Below are 19,505 nucleotides of genomic sequence, written 5' to 3'. Positions count from 1 at the left end.
AAATGACTACATGGGCCAGCCTCTAATCGTGACTGCACACCTAAAACTAGTTTTTGGTGGCTTCAAGCAGCCCTCCTGCTCCATACTCAACCTGCCTTTCCTCAGGGGGCTGCGGGGAAGGGGCAGGGGTGCGGTGGCAGCGGGGCAGCAGCCAGCACCTCTGAGGCCCCAGCCCTGCCGGCTGCCCTCAGGCCGTGCAGTGGGGAGGGGAGTACCCCAGGAAGGCTGCCTGACCCCTCATGTCTCGGTTTAGTTTATTTAGCGAGTACAAAAAGCCTCCAGGTTTTTCCTGTTTCTGGTGGTGGTGGTGAGGTCAGTGCAGCCAGGATGGCCTTGGCCACGTCGCCATGCGGTGGATGGGACCCAAGAGCCCCCCCTCACTGCAGGCTGCCCCCAACTTACCCGAGGGGCCATGGAGGCATCCAGGTGGCTTTATGCCCCTGGTCCATGGGATGTGCCCCAGCTCAGCTGATGGAGGTGGCTCATCCTGGGCTGTCTGTCAGTCTGTCTGCCTCGCTGACAGCTGGCAATTTGCCTGGAGCCTCATGCCCCTGTTCCCAGGACAAGCGGGTCCTACGGTGGTAGCCATGTCCATCTCTGGTGCACGGTTGAGGAGGAAGCAGCCATCAACTCTGCGAGCCGCTGGCTGGCCCCAGGCATGGAGGTGACGGCTGACGTAGCTGTGGGGATTTCACAGGCTGGGCTTCGGCGTCACCAAGCGTGGCCTGGCGCGAGCGGGAGGAAGGGGCCATTGTTTTCCCAGATAATCCCCCATGACGCAGTCTGCAGCCGGTGCAGTAGGAAATGCTGATCTGCTTCCTGCCCCGGCGCAGGGACGTTTGCCCCGTCCCCACGGCCTGGCACCGCAGCTGGTGGCTCCCTGCCAGGAGGGCCGGGGCAGTGGGAGAAGCCCAGCTGGAAGGGCTGTGGTGCAGCATCTACAGCACAGGGCGGTGTCCCCATCTGCCCCTGGAGAGGGTGCTGCCACCAACAGCTGGCACCAGAAAACCCATCTGGCAGGAGACCTGCATATGTGACCTGAAGCAGGAGTCCTGCAAACGTTGTTTGTCCTTGGGATTGGGAAGTGGCTTTTTCTCTGGGATGAGGGAATTTGCACTGGTGCTTGAAGGACTTGGGAGCATGTGGGATCATGCTCCAAAGCCATTTGGAGCTTGTTCGTAGAGAGGAGATGCTTTCAGGTAGGGAGGAGGCTGCTGGAGGAATGGCTCCTCCAGCAGTGGCTCCCTGAGGGTGTCTGCTTGTGTTGGAAGTCTGCTTGTGTTGGAAGTCAGCTTCTGCCCAGTGGGGGACTTAGAGATCCATCTATCAAACTGTGTAAACTGGAAGTGAATTAGTGGAACTGCAGCAATCCTCTTATTGCTGAACTGTTGTCTTCTGGTTTACAGCCTCCTCATGTTATGTGGCTTATTTTCTTCTTGAAAGTCTACTTCATTTTGGAAGTGAAGCAAGATGAGACTGCTGCAGCACCCTGGCAGAGAAGTTTGTGCAGTTAATCCATTTTAGCTTGGGCTAGCCACTCTGCCAGCCCCTCTGGAAATACACCTTAGCAAAGGAAGGAGGCTGGGGCCTGTGAAGCCAAAGCAGGTTAACTATCATGGTATCAGTTTATAGTGGTAAAATACTGCTTTTAAATATCATACCTGGAGGCTTGGGAGCTTCCATACCCCAGCTTCAGACTGAAATAACCACTGCTAGTACCCCTGCTCGCTGCCAGCTGCAACCAGGGCCAGCGTCAGGGTACGGAGGTGGTACTATGGCGTGCAGGAAGGGAGAGGCAAGCGCTTCCAGAGCTGCCTGCGATGCCAATCGAAGATGTCTCCCAAAAGATCTAGTATTAGTCACATTCCTCTGCACTACTGACAGAGTGGGTCATGCTCTGACTGGGTAAGAGCATGTCCTTGTGTCTGACTGCCAGCTCTTCCTGTGCAAACAGACCATTAATTACTGCTTTTGCAGTCCGTGCCCCAGCCAGGGATGCTGTTTAATGCTGCTCTCCCTCTTTTCCTTGCACTGGTCCTAGGAACACCATAGCCCTAGAGATGCGGCAAACTCCAGGTACCTCAACTGCGTAAACCAGGCGCTGCCCCCACACATGTCACAGTATAGCAGCGTTTTTGTACTAACATTTTTCACTCGCCTGCTGGTGGACAGTTTTTGGGAGTGTCACACTTCTGATTCCCCCCCCGCCCCGTATTAAGTCAGACGCTTTCACGTAAACACATGATTCCAGGAGCTGGGGCTTTAACAAAACTGCTGCATGTATGTATGAGATGTCTGACTTCCTTAGGAAACCAGAATTTAAAAAAAAAAAAAATACTCTAAATTACTTCCTTTTCTCTAATTCTTGGTTAATACTTAAACATTTCCACAATACAGAGTGTGACACTATTTCAACTTTGAGCCTATTTGACCTAAGAGTACAATCATAGAATCATAGTATAGTTTGGGTTGGAAGGGGCCTTTACAGGTCATCTAGTCCAACCCTCCTGCAATGTGCAGGGACATCTTCAGGTACATCCAGTTGTGCAGAAGCCCATCCAGCTCAGCCTCGAATGTTTCCAGGGATGGGGCATCTAACTACCTCTCTGGGCAACCTGTTCCAGTGTTTCACCACCCTCATTGTAAAAAATGTCTTCCTTATATCTAGTCTAAATCTGCACTCTTTTAGTTTAAAACTCTTATCCCTTGTCCTGTTGCAACAGGCCCTGACAAAAAGCTTGTCCTCATTTTTCTTATAAGCCCCCTTTAAGTACGGAAAGGTTGCAATAAGGTCTCCCTGGAGCCTTCTCTTCTGCAGGCTGAATAATCCCAACTGTCTCAGCCTTTCTTCATCGGAGAGGTGTTCCATCCTTCTGATCATTTTTGTGGCTCTTCTCTGGACCCAAGTATAACCTCTTTAGCCTAAAACTTCTGCCTCTGTCTTTCATTAAACTGACTATTTATGTGCACATCTGAAACCCTCTCCTACTTGTGGCCTCCGAATGGTGGGCTAGCATTGCGTATGTAATGCTGATATAAGATCACTGATACTTTTCCCTATGGTGTGATATATAGGCTGAAGTAATTTTTTTTTTTTTTGCTAAAATCCACAGTTTCTGCCATGGGAAGGACTATTTTTATGAGTACTATTATGTGCTTTGAATGAGATTGCAACAAAGGGAGATTAGCTAATTACTCCAGGGTCTTTCTTCCTTTGGTGTGTGGGAAAGCTTCACGGCTGACGTCCATACGCATCAGCCAGAAAGCTGTGGGAGAGCAGTCCTGCCACACCACACCTGAACATCTTGAGCTACCCCACTGATTTCAAATGACTTGTAACTCATGAGTCCATCTGGATCCACGCTGCTCTTCTCTGAGGGATTCTATGCTGTGCTTGATGCCATAAATAGCATTTGAGTGCCGTGAAGTGAGATGGCTCCCATCTGTCAGTCTGGGAATGCTAGCCAGCTGCCTAAGGAAATCTGGGGACATAAAAGTGATTTAAAGAAAACTCTGTAGGGGAATTTAGTCATACTTGTTTCTAGTGAGCATTTATCCTGTAACTATAGCTCTAACAAACAAATGTGAGATGTTCGAAGTGTGGTGAAGGCTCACTTCATTGCTGTAGAAGTCAGTGCCTGTATGGGGGAAAGGGGATGACAATGACAAAGGGACTGGACACCAGTTGTGTTAATTAGAGTTGGGAACCATGAGCCTAGCATGTTAACAAGGGCCCTGTTTCATCCTGTGCCATTGGGCATTAGCCCTGTATTGAAGCCATGCTCAATCTCTATGGCTGACTGAAACATTTTAAAACCCGCATTTTGGTGCCATCTTTTAGCCCTCGATATTTCAGCTGCCTCTGTGTATATTAGTCCCTTCTTATGCCTACTCTAGTGATGCCCCATTGTACTTTATTGTTGCTTTGGTCAAGTGTCTTCTCTGGGGAGAAATAAGCCTGGATGTTTTTATCTCTGCCCCAAGGCTGCTAATTCCCAGCCTGCTGAACTGGCTTAGAAATTTCCCCATTTGTGTTAGCGCTGCCTGTGATTCAGAAGAGTCTTATGTCACGTCTTATTTAACTTGACTTTGGCACCTTTCCTACTAAATTGTAACCAGTATTTCTAAGTATTCATTATAGAACCATAAGCCTCCAGTTTGCAGCAAACCCAGAACATCTGGGTGATATGTCATACTTCTGACATTGAAGAAGTCTCTGGCAGTTAGCTGTCACAGATTGTGGACAGTCTTTTGCATTAACAATGGTCATCTTCCCACCTTTATTGTGGGAATTTCTTGTCCAAGAAGGTCCAAAGTTGTTCATCAAAGAGAGCTGTGAACTCCAGTCTTAGCTGAAGGAACAGGCATGCTCCAGACCTCTTGCAGTAATGACAAATCCCTTCCTTTGGGTTGCCGTTATCTAAGGAAAGCCAAACTTTCAGATGTCATTGAAGAGTGCTCCTCTTTCTGCCCCTCATCTTCACTTTTCCACAGAAATCAGCCCTGTTTTTAGGAATTGCAAGGAATGCTTAAAATCTGTAGTCTTGCATGAGAAGGTAGGTCCTGTGGCTTGCAGGAGCTCCCAGGTGTGTGGCACCTTGAGCTAATAGCTCTGGCAGTGTTTCTGAGCTTTTATGTTCCCAACATGTAAACTCTGAAACATCCTGAAGGTCAGCCTGAAGCCATCCAGGATGGGGCCAGGGTCTCTCATGACGTGTGGAGGATGTTCACCTGCTTTGGTGGTTGTGGTTGCGTGCTCCTCAGCTGACACAACGCACAAAAGCCACCACTGCAGTGGCTGCTGGCTCCGAGCTGCCCTGTCACATCCCACCCGCATGCCTGAGCACCTCTGATTTTTGCCTCTGCTCCTTTGCATGCAGGAAATAAGGCACATAGGAAGTGCACACAACCGGAGCGCGGTGCCCTTCACTGCTGCCACGGCTTCTGCCCCCAGAGTGATCACTGCTCAGTACAACAGCCCTGCAGGCCTCTACTCCTCAGAGAACATCCAGACCTTCAACAGTGCAGTGGAGTCAAAGACAGCACCTGGGGCCATGGAGCCTACCAAGCCGTGAGTATCTTCCTAGTCTCCCCTCCCTGCCGGGCCCTCAGGGGAAGGCTCCAGGAGACCTGGGTTCACTACAAGGTACCAATTTATTAACCCAGAAAAGCTCTCTTTTAGGACACGGGAAGGAGCAGAGGCATGAGTGTGTACATGGTTCCCAGGGGCAGGGCTCGGAGGAGCGGGGAACGTTTCATGAGATGCAGAAATGAAATTAATGCTGTTGTGTTTCTTTGTTTAGCAGAGACCGACGCAGTTTCCGCGTGCATTCAGCATGACATACCAACCCACTGGTCTGAACAGGTGCCTGATAGCTTGATACGAGCACTTTGTACAGTTAGCGTTTTGTGCTGGCTTTGCGGGCGATGCTGGGCAGGAAGGGTACTAGCCTAGTGCAGGAAGCCCACGTGTCCCCGTTCCTGGCTGGCCTCGGGTCATAGACAGTCTCTGCCTAAGTTTGGATCTTTCTATTTTTTTATTATCGAACCTTGTATTTCACAGGAGTTTTAAAAAGTAGCTGAAACATTCATACCTCTTTGTGAGCGACTTTACATATGGGATCGGAAAGGGTCCTAACCTTAAAAGGGCCTATTGACTTTTGTGGTTGCATCTGAGCTTCGCCAAAGACATTACTTTATCCCAGAAGTCCACAGTTCCTCTTTTTTCATTGCAAACAATAAACGGGGAGCTGTCTGAAATTTTTCTGGCTGTGTTGGTCAAGTTGCTTAACTGCCCTAAGTCTCTGTGTAGCAGTACCAAACTGCTGGGAAGACTGGCCACTTTTACAAGAAAAGCTGCAGGACCAATGCTTTAGGTGATACTCGACTAAATTCCTGACTTGTGAATGGGGAGACAAAAGTAACTTCAGCCTCTGTTTTTGCAGGGCACAAAGACCTGAGATTGTGGTTAAACACAATTTAACACAAGCCCTGACTGAAGCTGCCGCCTTGCACTAGCAGCCATGTCTGCAGCATGGGCCCTTCTAGGCAGAGTTATGGTGAGCTGGCAGATGAGGTGGCAAATGTTTGTTCCTCGTTTGCTTCTGGTAGACCTCAGCAGCCTCATTCAAGGGTTGAGGAAAGGCAGGGCAAGGACAAGGGAAATGTGACTTTGCATTAACCTGATGGGGCTATTTGGCAGTCAAATACCACCTGTGGTCTAGTCTGGAGTCCCCTTCAGGTGAGAGCACTCCCTGGAAGCCAGGTATATTTGGCTGGAAACTTGTGGGTGATCACTTTTTTTTTGCAGGGATCAGCAAAGAGTTGGGTTTCTTCTAGTGCTGTGGCTCACTGTGCTCCTCCTAGCAGGAAGGTCCATTGCCAGCCCTGCTGCATGTGGGGTACATGGCATCTCTTTCATCTTTCCCTTGCTGAAACACAACAAGTTGCAAAGAAGTGCTGGGGGGGACTGTGGATGAGACCTTCGATGCTAATACACTTTTGTTTACAGAGTCATCAAAAGCAAATTAATCGCTGCTCATCTTCAGTGTGAGTCAGAGGCCTCACTCTGCCATTAAAACCCACAGTGGTCTCCCCTGTGTACAAACACAGCATGTATAGGTTCTGCCTTCACACAGCCTTCCAGCTGCCTTTAAATTCCTGCCCATCTATTTTTGCTGAGTTGTTTGTATGTGGCCAACCTTGCTCTGGGTTTACCTGGCATTTATCTGCATCGCCATCCTGCACCCAGCAGACACACAGCCTCTCTGAACCTGGCAGCCTGACCCTGATGCTGCACGTGGTGACGTGACACAGGGACCTGGTCCATGCTCCATCCTTAGAGGGTCTGTGACCTAAATGCAGGGCTGTGGTTCAGACAGAAACACCAGCGAACATGCCCACTGGATTTGGTGGTGCAAAGCAGGTGGGGAGAGGAGGGAGAGGCCCTGCTGCTGAGCACATCTGTTTTGGGATTGGAGGTGAGATTGCCCCTCAGTAGGGCACCCAGGCTAGCTTTGGGAAGGGCAGCAGTGAAGGTGGCATTCCTCGGCTGAACAGTGGGACCATGAGTATGTGCTCAGGTAGCTAGTTCATAGCGAAACCCGTGCTGCCAAGTCTTCGTTGCTTTTACCACCCCTGCATTTGCTCATCAGTAGAGTAACTGCATTTTAGTTTTTGTGTGGACACACCGGGAGTGTGAGACCAGAGCCACAGCATTAGCCAGAAGCCTTTAATGTAATGTGTTCAGTGGTGTGTCCCTCAGACAGTATTCTGCAACTGCTTGTATCGCTTGGAGTATTTGGTTTAGTCCTTCATTAATTTCTTCCTTCTTTCCTTTCTTCCTCCTCTGCATTTTCCCCTCAATTCCACAACGTAAAACCCAAATGAACCTCTCAAACTGCCCCTGTGAACGCGTGGGCCCGTAGCCGCCCGTCACCGCTGAGCGCGATGCAGGCTCCCTTCGCCTCCATCTATAACCCTCTGCAGGCGCAGACCTCCCGGCCGCCGCAGCGGAGGCACAGCACCTCCTCGGTCCCCAGCCAAGTCCGAGTGGGGCCCGAGCAGCTGAAGCGCACGGCCCGGGTCTGCCCCAACAGCCCCGTGGAAGTGGAGGTGCCAGGACTCAAAGTGCTGCACGTGCAGTTCAATTCTCCCCTGCAGCTCTATTCGCAGAGCAACATCATGGATTCTCTGCAGGGGCAGATCTCTTCTGTTAGCCCCGATTTCCCCAGGTAACCTGCCCGCTGCCTCTGTGTCCGGCTTAGCACATCCATTCATCCGCATCTCGGTGTCCACGAGTGCCTCGTCCCTGTCTATGGCTCACGGTGTTGGCCAGTCACAAGAAAACAGCATTTACATTTCACCTTTCCGACATTAGCGCATGACTCTCTTCACAGGAGCTTTCTCTGCATTGTGTCTGTGTCCAACACTGTGGGGAAGCACCAAAACATGACTTCAGCCTGCCAGTGTGCCCGTTGCCCCCAGCACACCTGCCCAGCAGGGCCTTGACAGCAGCTGGTGGCTTTCCTGGAGGAGCCACCCACAGCAGATGGATTTTCTGGGGGCAGGAGAGTGCTTTATCCTGAAAGCTGGTGTTCTGCACTGAAACGACTGTTGTTCGTGACTGGAAGGTGCTGCCACACATGTCCTTGTGCTTTTGTTTTGCTGGCTGTGGGCTGGGCCACGGGTGTGCACTGGCCATGTTTCATTTCAGGCTGAAGCAGGTCTCCATCTTTTGCTATTAACACTCATGAATTTGGAGCAACCTGGGCAGGCACCCGGCACATGGAAGACTTGCTCTGTGTTCCCACCCCTGCCCACTTGCCTGCACAGGTTGCCGCTCTTGGGGCTGCCTCTCTGCCCGTAGGAGCAGAGGATGCTCTGAGGTCTGCAGGACCTGCGGAGAGCCTCACCATCACACGGCCTGGGTCCTCTTTGGTATTTGCTCTGCGTGGCAGTTGGGAACCAGATGGCCTGTGCCTCTGACAGCCTGTAGGGTTTTACAGGGAGGGCTTCAGTATTGCGATGGGTGAAGCACAAAGCACATTTAGCCATCTCACAGGAGAGCTCCAACCAAGGATGAAGTGTTTGAGAAGGTGCAAACCTTCAGCGTAGTTACCCAGGTATATGCCCAAGCAGCTTGCAGCTGTGTGACCTTGTAGTCCATGGAGGAGGTCACCCCATGTCGGTCCCATGGCCACTGTGGGACAGGGCAAAAGGGAACAGCCAGATCTCATAGCTCCTTGGCAGCTCACAGTCCCTTTCTGGACTGAGCACCATGTGCTTCAAAGCAGAAAAGTTGGCGTCCTCACCCATGGACCAGCCAACCTTTGCCGTGTGCCAGCAGCCAAGAAATAATGGGAGGCTGTGGCCTTACTCCTGCCTTGTTACTCAATCCAGTTACTTGCTCTAAGTCACCGCTCTGGCTTGTCGTCGTTCCCGTGCACGCCAGGAGCGGTCATGTTCTGCTGGCTGCTGCGCTGGCCCGGACAGCTGATAAGGCTCACGAAGGAGCCCCAGGCATCAGCGATTGTTTCATGGGAAAAGCAGGTACTCCAAGTACCGGGCCTTCCTGTGGGCCAGCTTTGAGATCCCTGTAAACTTTACAAAATGTGCTAGCATAAAATAGCCGTGTGGCATTAGCAAAGAATAAGCTGTGCTTTTCTGAAGTCGCTGTGCAAGGCTGTGTCTTTATGGGTTTTATTACCATCTTCTTGCCAATTTTGAAAGCTCAGTGATTCCGTGTTATTCGAGCAGCATTGCAAGTTGCCTGTGGTAGCAGCAGTGAAATCCAGAAACGGTTGTGTGAGTCTGAAATCCAGTAAAGGTCGTTGGAATTGTCCCCTTACAAAGTTTCTGCGTCAGGGGACTCCTGTGCATGGAAAAGGACACCGGTTTCTGGTGATTGCTGCAGATAAAGTATCTGTGTGAGAGGAGGTGCCATAAATCAGCCAACATAAGGAGACTCATTATCCTGCAGGCACAATTCTTGTGCCTGTGGCCTTGCCCATTCAAAAGATGCATGTGCTTTTTGGTGGTTTGTTTTGGGTTTTTTTTCTCTAAACAGCATAGCCTTCTGCCCTGACAAGTTGAGGTGTTCACCCTGCTGGTACAAATTCTAGGATTTGGGTTTTTTTATAGTCTTTCGGAAGTCTTGTATATGCACCTATAGGGTGCATACCTGGGAGAGCTGATCTGTATGTTTTGCACACTGTCACAGTGCATGGTTGAAATGTGATTGATGACTTTGTTTGACTCTAGTGCTCTTTAAAATGATTTAGCCTTTGCTTTTTGAATGCATGTTAGTGAAACATTCTTAGTACGCAAACTGCAAGAACAGACTTCTGTGTAATAGGAGGCACATCATTATTTTATTTTGAGTGAGCGGTTTCAGTAAATGAGATTCATGCTTCAAGGGTTCAGCTCCTTGCAAGTGTAATGTGCTTCCTGCTCCACTGAAAATTACTAAAGATGGAAACATTTTATGAAATTCTTTTTAAGGACATAGCATTTTATAACACGTGCGATGATTTTACTGATGATGCTTAAAGAGTTTATTATGCAGAGTAACTCCCAGATGACTCAGTTGCACATTGGCATGGAAAGTATGCCGTTGCCGCCTCAAGAAAAGGATTTCCCTCTGCAATTTAGTCTGAACTTCAGGATGTTTATGTACTTTTCAGGCAATCACAGGGTGCAGGGATGGTGAAACCTAATAAACCGTTTACATTTATAAGGCTGCATTATGTAATTGAGCCGTCAGAGGAGACTTGTCAGTTGTCTCATTTTTCCAGAGATGCTTTACTCCAGCCACAGAATACAGGGCAGGCAGGGACCTCCCGTGTCCTTTAGTCCATCCCCTAGCCCAGCATTTGGTCACTTTAAACCATTGATTTAAGTCATTCCCTGCAGATATTTGTCTAGAGTCTTTTTAAATCCTTTAGTATGGAGATTGCTCACCTGTCCATGGCAATCTATCTCCTGTGGTATTTCGGTGTCTGTCTGTTGGAAAGATTTTCCCAAGGGATATTCTGAATATCCTCCTGCAGTTTTAAGCTTGTAGTTTATCCTGTACCCACTGGATGTGGAGAACATCCTAAGTGCTGCCTCCAGCCTCTTTTTTCTTTCCCTAAGGACCTCTCCAGTGGCACAGTGACCACCCTTTCAGCCACCCTGCACTGTGAAAAGCAGCTCCTGAAGCACCTCGGGCTCTAGGCTGAGGACGCAAGTTGCTCATGACATGAGTGGCAGCAGCAGCACCTCAGGAGGCAGCTGAAAACAGGGCTTAGTCGCAGGAGGCAGAAATCTACCTCTGCCCTTGACCTGGTTGTTAACCTTAGTTAAACACTGTAAATGGGCTGTGGCTCAGGGTCTCCATCTATAAAATGGAAATAATAACACTCACTTGAAAACCACATGAAACTATTGCCAATCAGAGGATCTTTTAGCTAGATCCTACAGCTGTTACAGTGTGAGGGTCACCTTTAGGGCCAATTCATAGTGTACTTGCAAAGATATTTTTTTTTAATGGAATAAAGTGTAACTAATTTGAGATTCACAGTGGTGTAAGGTAGCAGTCTAAGGTAGTTTATGGATGCAAGGAACATGCATAGATGGCACAAGCTACCATGTGGGATTCCCATCCCAGCACATCTGGTCTTTATTTTTCTGCTAACAGAGTAGTTATTTCCTGGACAGAAAGTTTTCGTTTCTGGAGTATATAGTAACTAAGAAGTAGGGAGAACACTTGGGGACTGGCTGGGGGCGGTCGGTGAGGACCCGTTGACAGTGGCATGTGCGGAGCACCCAGCGTGCCGATCCCACCCGGGCTGCAGCTGTCTTGTGCGAGCACATCCAGCACCTCCGTGTTTTATGGTGTCCTGTTGTGCGTTTGTTTTGCACGTTCATTCTTTAGCCATATGATGCATTGTGGTAATTTTGGTAGAGGGACTGGCTTTAGTTTTCAGCCATTTAATAAGCGTATTCTCTGTTCTTTCCTCAGTTTAGATCAGCATAACCAGCCGCCGGGAGGCATTGTCATAGACAGAGAATCTGAGGTTTACAAGATGCTCCAGGAGAATCAAGAGTCAAATGAGCCACCCAGACAATCTGCTTCCTTCCTCGTGTTGCAAGAGATTTTGGAGTCAGAAGAGAAAGGTGAGCACTTACTGCACACTAATCTGAGTCTGTTTTTCCCTTTTGCCATTCCCTGGGCTGTGTACAGTGTTTAAGAGTGACATCTAAAACTTTATTTTCCTTTCTTAGCTGGTGATTGTTCAAGGTAGCATGTGTAGATGGTCTCCACAGAAACAGACTCTTTCACTAACTTTACTCTCAAATTTCCTCTCCTTGACTAGTTTCAGTGTTTATGGGCCCACATTGTTGCTTATTCATTAGTTGAGTGCTTGAGAAATAAACCCCTACAATATTTAGTTGTCAAGAAGGAACTTTAGAGGTTGCAAAAACTGTTCTATACTTTCTCAAGTTTTGCCCCTTTAAGATAATACTCACTGATTAAAGACCATCTTAGATTCAAGACTTTGAATAGTACCACAAGATAGGGCTCTTCAGTGAGTCCTAAAGCTTCTGATCTCCATCCCTCTACACAAGCAAAAGGATCCACTTCTGTAGCTGAATGTAAAAATATGGAAGCTGAGTTACAGCAGGCAGTTCATAGCTTTTAACCTCTGAAACTTTGCTTTGCTTGGCATTCTTGATCTGACATCTGGACTTGGGTAGTTCAGGGCTATAGACTTTATGATAAAAAATCCAATTAACTAACTGAGGTGGGGGCCAAATCGTACTCTCTTCTCCCCTTAAATAAAATAAAATAAACAAATAAATAGGAAAAGAATTCCAAGAATGACTTTTTTTTTCTTAAGCCAGTTGCGACTTTTGTCTTTTGTGTTATTAGTTTGGCAGTGGAACATTCAATTTCATCCAACAAAAGCCTAGTGCTGAGATACTCACCACAAAAGGAAACAGATCAGCCAAGTGCTGGTAGGTCTGAGGGATCTGTAAGGGAACAGCAAAACGAAGGAAATATAATAAGGAAACAATAGGAAGAAAGAAACCAGTATCTTGGAGTCTTTAATATGCTGTTAAAATACCTCCCTGGAAGCATCTTTTAAATATTTAGTGTGTGCAACTTGCCCCTCAGGGTTCAGCTCCTGCATGGAAGGGACTGGAGTAGCTGGGACTTCTCACGCATCCAAGGTCCTCCCCTGTGCTTGGTAGTGCTGAAGAAGATAAGAAGCAAAACCTTCTTTATTTTATCTTCTTTCTTTGAAGATTTGCAGCATTATTGGTATTCTCTGGCACAAGGTTTGCCTGCCTGATCACAGGCCAGGATAGGCTTTGGCATTGCTCCACCATGAGCTGATAACCACCCATGCGGAGCAGGGCCGGGAGGTTACGCAGCCCCAAAGGAATGTCTGTCCTCCTGCCACACGGCTCGGCCGGGCTCACACACCGCTGCTGCCGAGTCAGATCGTGCCCACAGCGATGAATGGCACGTTTGTCTGACTGCTGCTCTGAGCCTGCCTTCGGGCGATGGCTTGTGAGTAGCAGCAGGGAGCTGCCTCCCCGGCTGGGACAGGTCCCCTGGGGCATCGCTGACTGTACCGGCTGCACTGACTTGCACCAGCTGAGAGCCTGGCCCCGGACATGATCTGTCTGCGGGCGCTGGTGTGTGGAAGCATCGTGGCTGGTCTGTGTTTAGACCTGACCCTGCACTCATAGGTGGAGGGTGTTTGGCAGGGTGGAACAGGTTATGTTTCCTGTGGGTATTTGGTTAAGCTGATTCCTTCAGAGAGATTTAAAAACACGCTGTCAATGTTGTTGATGTGAGCAAAGTGCTGTTTAAGGCAGAGGGAATGAGCAGAGGTGATAGGGAAGAGCCTGAAAATGTGGTTGCTGCTGCTTCCTTCCCAGCAAGGGTCGCTTGCAGTAACTGTTGGAGGCCAGGAGCTTCCTGCTGTGTTTGGAAGGTGCGTGGGCTGTAGCCCCCCTTAGGGAACCTGTACTTCTGGACCAGTGTCTCTGCACAAAGCTGGGCGCAAACCTCTGAGCTGAAAGCTGCCCCAGAGGCAGAGCAGCACAGTGTCACCCACCCCACGGGTGAGCGCTGGCACTCGGGCTGCTCCCTGCACTCAGCTGGGTGACAGGGAGGTGCAGTGGGTAGTTCTCAGCTTTTCCCCTCAGCTCTTCTGTCAGTGGTGCTGCCCCAGCCTGTGGCATGTGCCTGACCTTGCTGGTCACCAGGGTGTGCCTTTGGAGAGGCTGTCCTTCCCTTACACCAGGAATGACCGGTGCAGTGTGCTCTTGGCTTGACACTAGTCAGATGGGTTTTTATCAGCGTGCCTCCCGGTCTGAAGTGGCACGGGCCTGCCCATCAACCCCCTCTGTTTCTGGTGAAACATTATGGGAGTCTCTGCAGCCTTCCTTCCTTTGTTCCCTGGTGTTGAGCATCTTGCAAAAGTCATATAGATAAGACTAGTCACATCAATGGTGTCATTTTGTAAGAGGCTCCTTTTTCACTGCAGATATTTAAAGGCTTGCCTTGTATCCTGTATCTAGGATCTGCTGCCGTTGTAGGCATCCAGGTCAGTAGATGTCTCCTGTGAAGGACCTGCAGGTCATCCCTGCCCCAGAGAGGTTGCACTAGGGAGATGCCGTCCCTGGAGCATGCTGTGCAGCAGCAGGAGAGCACAAGGTTATCCTCAGTGTCACTGGGCCCTGCAAGAGCATGGAGTTTGTTAAACAAATCTTTTAGGAGTCTTGGGGGAGCCAGCCCCAACATACACCAGATTGCAGGCTGGAAAAAGTCTTTGATGGTGTTCCCTAGCCTGCCAGGACACCCACCTCCTCTTTCTGAGTCCAAATCTGGCAATTGGCTTGACCCTGAGTGTGTGATCAGAACATGGCAGGGAGACTCCAGTGCTGCCAAGGCTGGGGCTGGGGCTGAGGCTTTGCTTTGCTTTGCTTTGTGCATCTATGCATGCGACACACGTCAGCTGAAGTCTGATGGGGTTTTAAGATGAGAAGAGACAGTATCTCATCTGACTGCCCACAGTCTCAAGCCTTCAGCTGTGTCCCTTCTCTCCCTCCTCCCTACACACTCCTAAATCCCTGCCTCCTTTCCATGCATGAATTCCTGCCTCAGAGTTGGGGTTAAAGGATGTCACCCTCCCTAGCAGAGTGTCTGCTTGGGAAGAAGAGCCTAGAGCCACGCACCTCACATGCTCTGAAGCACTGTCCTTCCACCCCCAGGAGACCCTACCAAACCATCTGGATTTAGGAGCGTCAAAGCCCCCACCACAAAGGTGGCCTCATCGATTGGGAATGCCCAGAAGCTGCCCATGTGTGAGAAGTGTGGATCTGGCATTGTGTAAGTAAGCCTGTCCCTGAGGTTGCAGGCCACGGCCAAGCATCCCATTCCTGTGCGGGGGACTGAGGCACTGCACCCAAAACACTTCACTTATTTATTTATCCACATCCAGTGCATCCAGAAGCTGGCTCAAGGCACATTTTTTCTCACCAGCTTTGATAGCGCTAACTTTGTACTTCCCCGCAGTGAGGCAGGAGTTGGGTTTCCCTCTACAGATCCGTATCAATGGAAACCAAAGCAAGTACCTATGAGACAAACCTCGAGACAGTTGTTGCTGCAGTGTTTTGCTTCCTACCTGAAATCTGTTTACAGCACCCAGAAATGAAATGACCTTTCCATTCAGGGTCTGTATATTTAATGCTTTTCATGTCTTGGCATTCCTAGCCACTAGTGGTGACTGACTTGCCTTGGTGGTCAGAGGCATTGTGGACTGGGAGAGCTGCGTTCTGCTCCTGGCTCTGCTGTAAGACCGCATATCTCTGCTGTGTCTACACAGACATAATTTTTGTTGTCTTTATGTGGGTATGTCCAACTTATTGCACAGCAGGGGCATGGGTTCAATACAGAGCTGCTGTACCCTTAAGTGTGACAGCACAAGGGATCGAACCCATGTCTTTGATTTGCTGTTCAGTTTCTCAACCACAAATTCTTTCCTACAAGCCCCTTAGCTTAACAGTTGACTCCAGCAGTCAAGTACTGGTAGCCCACCTGCATTGCCATGGAAGAATTCAGATTTCTCCCATGCTGCCTGCCACAAGCTATCAGATTGTTAAGACCCACTACACTGTGATTGCATGGTCCTAGTGTGCCTGGAACACCAAGGACCGGCAAAGTCATTACAGAGGCAATCCACAGCCTGTAAAATATGAATCAGAGACAAACCCTACAATTATTCTACCAGCTGGGTAGATCTGGAGAGAAAGCACAAGGCTATGAATAGTACTAAAAACTAATGAATTATGGAAAATATAGATGGCTGCTGGAACAAAATGATACTCCTGGCAAATTGTTGTGTTGCTGCTGGTGGTAGTTAACGAGTTGCTATGTAGTTTTCCTCATCATCTGCTGGGTTAAGCTGTGAAGTTTTCCAGTAAGAGCTGGACACGTTTGGCTGGATCCATTCACTTCAGCTCCTGAGCAGCAGTGTCTGAGATCAGAGCCAGGATCGGGTCTCCGTGCCTCTCCCACGTCCCTGGCGGTGTGTCAGTCACTAGCAGAAGAGCAGTGGCTGGCTGTGCAGCAGCCTTCATCCTCCTCAGTTAGTTAGTGGTGGGCAGTCATTTCTGGATTTGTTCTGCGATACGGTTGGTTTGGATCTGGATTTTACTCCCCAGATGGTAAAGCTGATGCCTGCTATTTGGTCCTGGGCATTTGAAAGTTGTTGTGCTGTCTCCAGCCATCAGTTAAAGGTGCCATCACAGTGATTCTTGCCACGACATCTGATAAAACTGTCCCTGTGAAACTTAGGCAGGCCAGTGCTAGGAAACACTTTCCAGAGGAGGGCTCCTATGCCAACACATGTTTGGCTCTAAAAGTGCTGTTAACATCTGCCTGCCCTGAGGTAGGACCTATACTTTGACTTATCAGGAACAGAAGAATATTGTCCACCTTCAGTGTTGATGTGGGTCTGGGCTGAGTGCAAGGTGGCTGGGGAGGAGGGATGCAGTGGTGAGCGCCTGGTGCTGAGGGGTGCTGGTTCCTTCCCCAGAGGGGTGTTTGTGAAGATCCGGGACAAGCAGCGTCACCCAGAGTGCTACGTGTGCAGTGACTGCGGCACCAACCTCAAGCAGAAAGGACACTTCTTCGTGGAAGACCAAATCTACTGCGAGAAGCACGCGCGGGAGCGGGTGATTCCCCCAGAGGGCTATGAGGTGGTCACTGTCTTCCCAAAGTAACCTGCGCTGCTTGCAAAGCCAGTGTGGATGGTTTCTCTTCTGCTGCTCTTCCTTGGAAAGCACCATCCCTGCCCCCCTGCCAAATCTTGTTTGCAGTAAGGAATGCTAGGCATGGCTTTGAATTTCCTTGCCATTATTAATCCTCCATCTGGTCACATGAGGTGTCACTAATTGTTCAACATTCTTTCTGTCTCCTCTTTCACTGTTGTGTGGTTTTTTTTTAATGCACAGAATTATTTTTTTCCTCTCCTTTGTGCTGTCAATCGCAGAGGAAAATCAAGAGGCCAAAGTCCAATTACAATTCTTCTGCGTCCGTTATTTGCCTTCTGTTTGCATTGAATAAATGGGGTGAATCCACAAGGCAGATGTGTCTGCTTTCTCCTGGTGTCCCTCTGCACTGGACCGGGGTTCCCAGGCAGCAGAAGATGGGCCGAGTGCACAGCTCTGCTTACCCTGGAGAGCAGTGGGAGGGAGTTACAAAGTCGAGTCAGATGGGTCTCAGAAGCCGCCCAGCTGCTGCTAGCAGCTGCCTGCTGGCACCCAGCAGGGGCCAGGTGGGCACAGCCAAGCTGCGGGCCATAGCTGGCACTGGTGGCCTGTCTCCGGTGCAAGGCAGCCAAGAGCTGCCTCCTCTGCATCCAGCACCGCTTTGTGACGATGGGACTGGGCGCTTCAACGCCTCCCATTGCCACTTCACCCAGGCGCCCCTCGGTTCCCACGATCACAACCCGAGCCCTGTGGAAAAATGTCCACTTGATGCTTACTGGAAAGCAGGGAGTCCTGCAGCAAAGAGGGGAGAGTTTGAGTGGCTGTAGTCCCTGTCCCTGCTCCATCTGGCCCTGTCCATTCTGTGCCAGCTCCCTCTGCTCCCTGCACCGCAGGCTCTGGGCTGGGTGCAGGCTGGTGAGGGTCAGTCTTGCCACCACACTTCCTCATCCAATCCAGGGCAGACCCCATGGTTGCTTGTTTCCATCTGCAGACATTTGTGCGGTCCCTTGTGCAAGGCCCCGTATTGTTGCCAGAGGCATCTTCCCACTCCCCGTGCCTCCCAACCTGCATGGCTGCTGGAGGACATCTTTGGGATTGATGTGGGGAGGGGGGAATATGCACCCCGTGCACTGGATGAGGGGCTGATGGTGCCCAAGCAGCAGCACCTCCACTCATGTATAGCAGAGGTGGTCTGGGGTGAGGTTATTGCTCTGCTCACACCTCTGAATGAGATGGTGCCTGTTCTTTTGCTGTCAAAATAAATGGTTTCTAAGATGTATTGTCATCTTTGCTTTAAAGCAAATTGCCAGAGGTTGAAAACAGAAGGGGTCGTAGCCACATGCAGGCCCTCTCCAGTAGGCACAGGGCTGCCTCCACCCCTGGGGGTAGTGGCTGCATCAGCTACAGCCAGGGTCATGTGCCTGTCCTGCAAAGCCCCGGCCCTCTTCAGCAATGCTTTCCTCTTGCATCCTGTGCTCCCTTGCCTTCACCATGAATCCCACCACAGCACAGCTGCCTTGCAAAAAAAAGAATCCAAAACCTGAGACCCAACACAAAACGCAATCCTCATCTGAGGTAAAGCTGACCCATCACCATGATTGTAAGCCTCCCACTGTTTAGATCAACTACAGCTTTATGGCAGGTTGGGGAGGGTGCTAACTCACAAACCCAGCTAAATTTAGCTCATCCCCTCAGGCTCCTTCTATGAGCAGTGGCAAGTGAGTGAGGATGGCATAGCTCAACCAGCATCCTCCTCATCCTGGGGAAAGCAAATCTCCATGCTGCCAGCACACACCCACGACAACACAAACTCCAGCTGCTAACATAAGCAGATTTATTTTTCAAGAGTGGGGTTTCTGTGGCCTGCTGGGGTGACATCTCCCCTCACTGCTGCTAACGGGAGTCAATTCTCTCCCCCATGCAGCGCTTTCCACGAGGAAAGGCTCTCCATGCTGCAGCACTGGACTGGACAAAAAGCCAGTGCAGCAGTGGCGAGAACAGACCTGCAGGGCTGAAGCAGTAAACCTGTAGGAACAAATGGCTCTGGCTGCATCTTAGAGCAGTGCTTGTGCCCTGCCGTGGCCGGGGAGCATGGCTGCTCCCAGCACCGCACACTCCTTGCTGCCTGCCACACATGGCTGCCTGCTTGCCTGGGAGGAGAAAGATGCCAGCCACTGGGGCCATCTGGTGTGCTGCACCCCAACATAAGCACCTGCAAAGTCACTAAACGTTTTCATGCTGTACAAATGTCCTGTTCCAGCTAACCTCAGGAGCTTGCTCTTGTGTCAGGGGGTCAGGACTGAAGAGCCTGAACCATGCCTGGCATTTCCCCTCCCCTCCCCACCGCGGCCCCGCACTGCAAACAGATGACAAGCCCCGCTTTGTCCAGGGCCCCATGCTTTATCATCCCAGCCGAGCTCCTGCAGCGAAGGCTGGCAGCACTGTTGGGAAAACACTGATGGTGCAGGGCTTGACACAGGAGTCGGGAACTACAAAAGGTTTGTGGGGGTAGCTCCGGAGGTATAGGTTTCTAATGCAGATACCAGTGTTGATCTAATTTATTACTGTGGGAACAGGCTAGCGAGCCAATTCACATTCATTACTCAGGAGGACTTCAATCACTCTCTGCTGTAGCTTGATGAAAAACAAACTGTATTCATTTTTTATGATGCAGGACAAAATATCTGGCAAACTGCAGTGTGCACAGTAGTCTGACTTTCCAAATTCCTGCT

The 19,505-nt window shown here is 49.9% G+C and overlaps 1 protein-coding gene across 2 annotated transcripts in view; it reads left to right on the top strand.

Moving 5' to 3' along the window:
- Positions 1-17,145, top strand: part of PDLIM1 (PDZ and LIM domain 1) — a 32,872-nt gene extending 15,727 nt beyond the window's left edge. Inside the window, exons 3-6 of one of the 2 annotated variants that reach the window (XM_010288203.1) lie at positions 4,881-5,071; positions 11,504-11,658; positions 14,773-14,890; positions 16,599-17,145. In XM_010288203.1, coding sequence (XP_010286505.1) covers positions 4,881-5,071; positions 11,504-11,658; positions 14,773-14,890; positions 16,599-16,785 — 651 coding nt within the window. In that variant the 3' untranslated portion in view covers positions 16,786-17,145. Of the gene's footprint in view, positions 1-4,880; positions 5,072-7,348; positions 7,734-11,503; positions 11,659-14,772; positions 14,891-16,598 lie in introns of those variants that run through there. The other variant, XM_010288204.1, reaches the window with a different exon arrangement.
- Positions 17,146-19,505: the final 2,360 nt, after the last annotated feature.

Source organism: Phaethon lepturus, unplaced genomic scaffold, assembly GCF_000687285.1.
Source record: "Phaethon lepturus isolate BGI_N335 unplaced genomic scaffold, ASM68728v1 scaffold21425, whole genome shotgun sequence".
NCBI classification, from domain to species: Eukaryota; Metazoa; Chordata; class Aves; order Phaethontiformes; family Phaethontidae; genus Phaethon; species Phaethon lepturus.
Note: the sequence above shows the minus strand (reverse complement) of the source record. Positions and strands in the feature narration are given on the sequence as shown.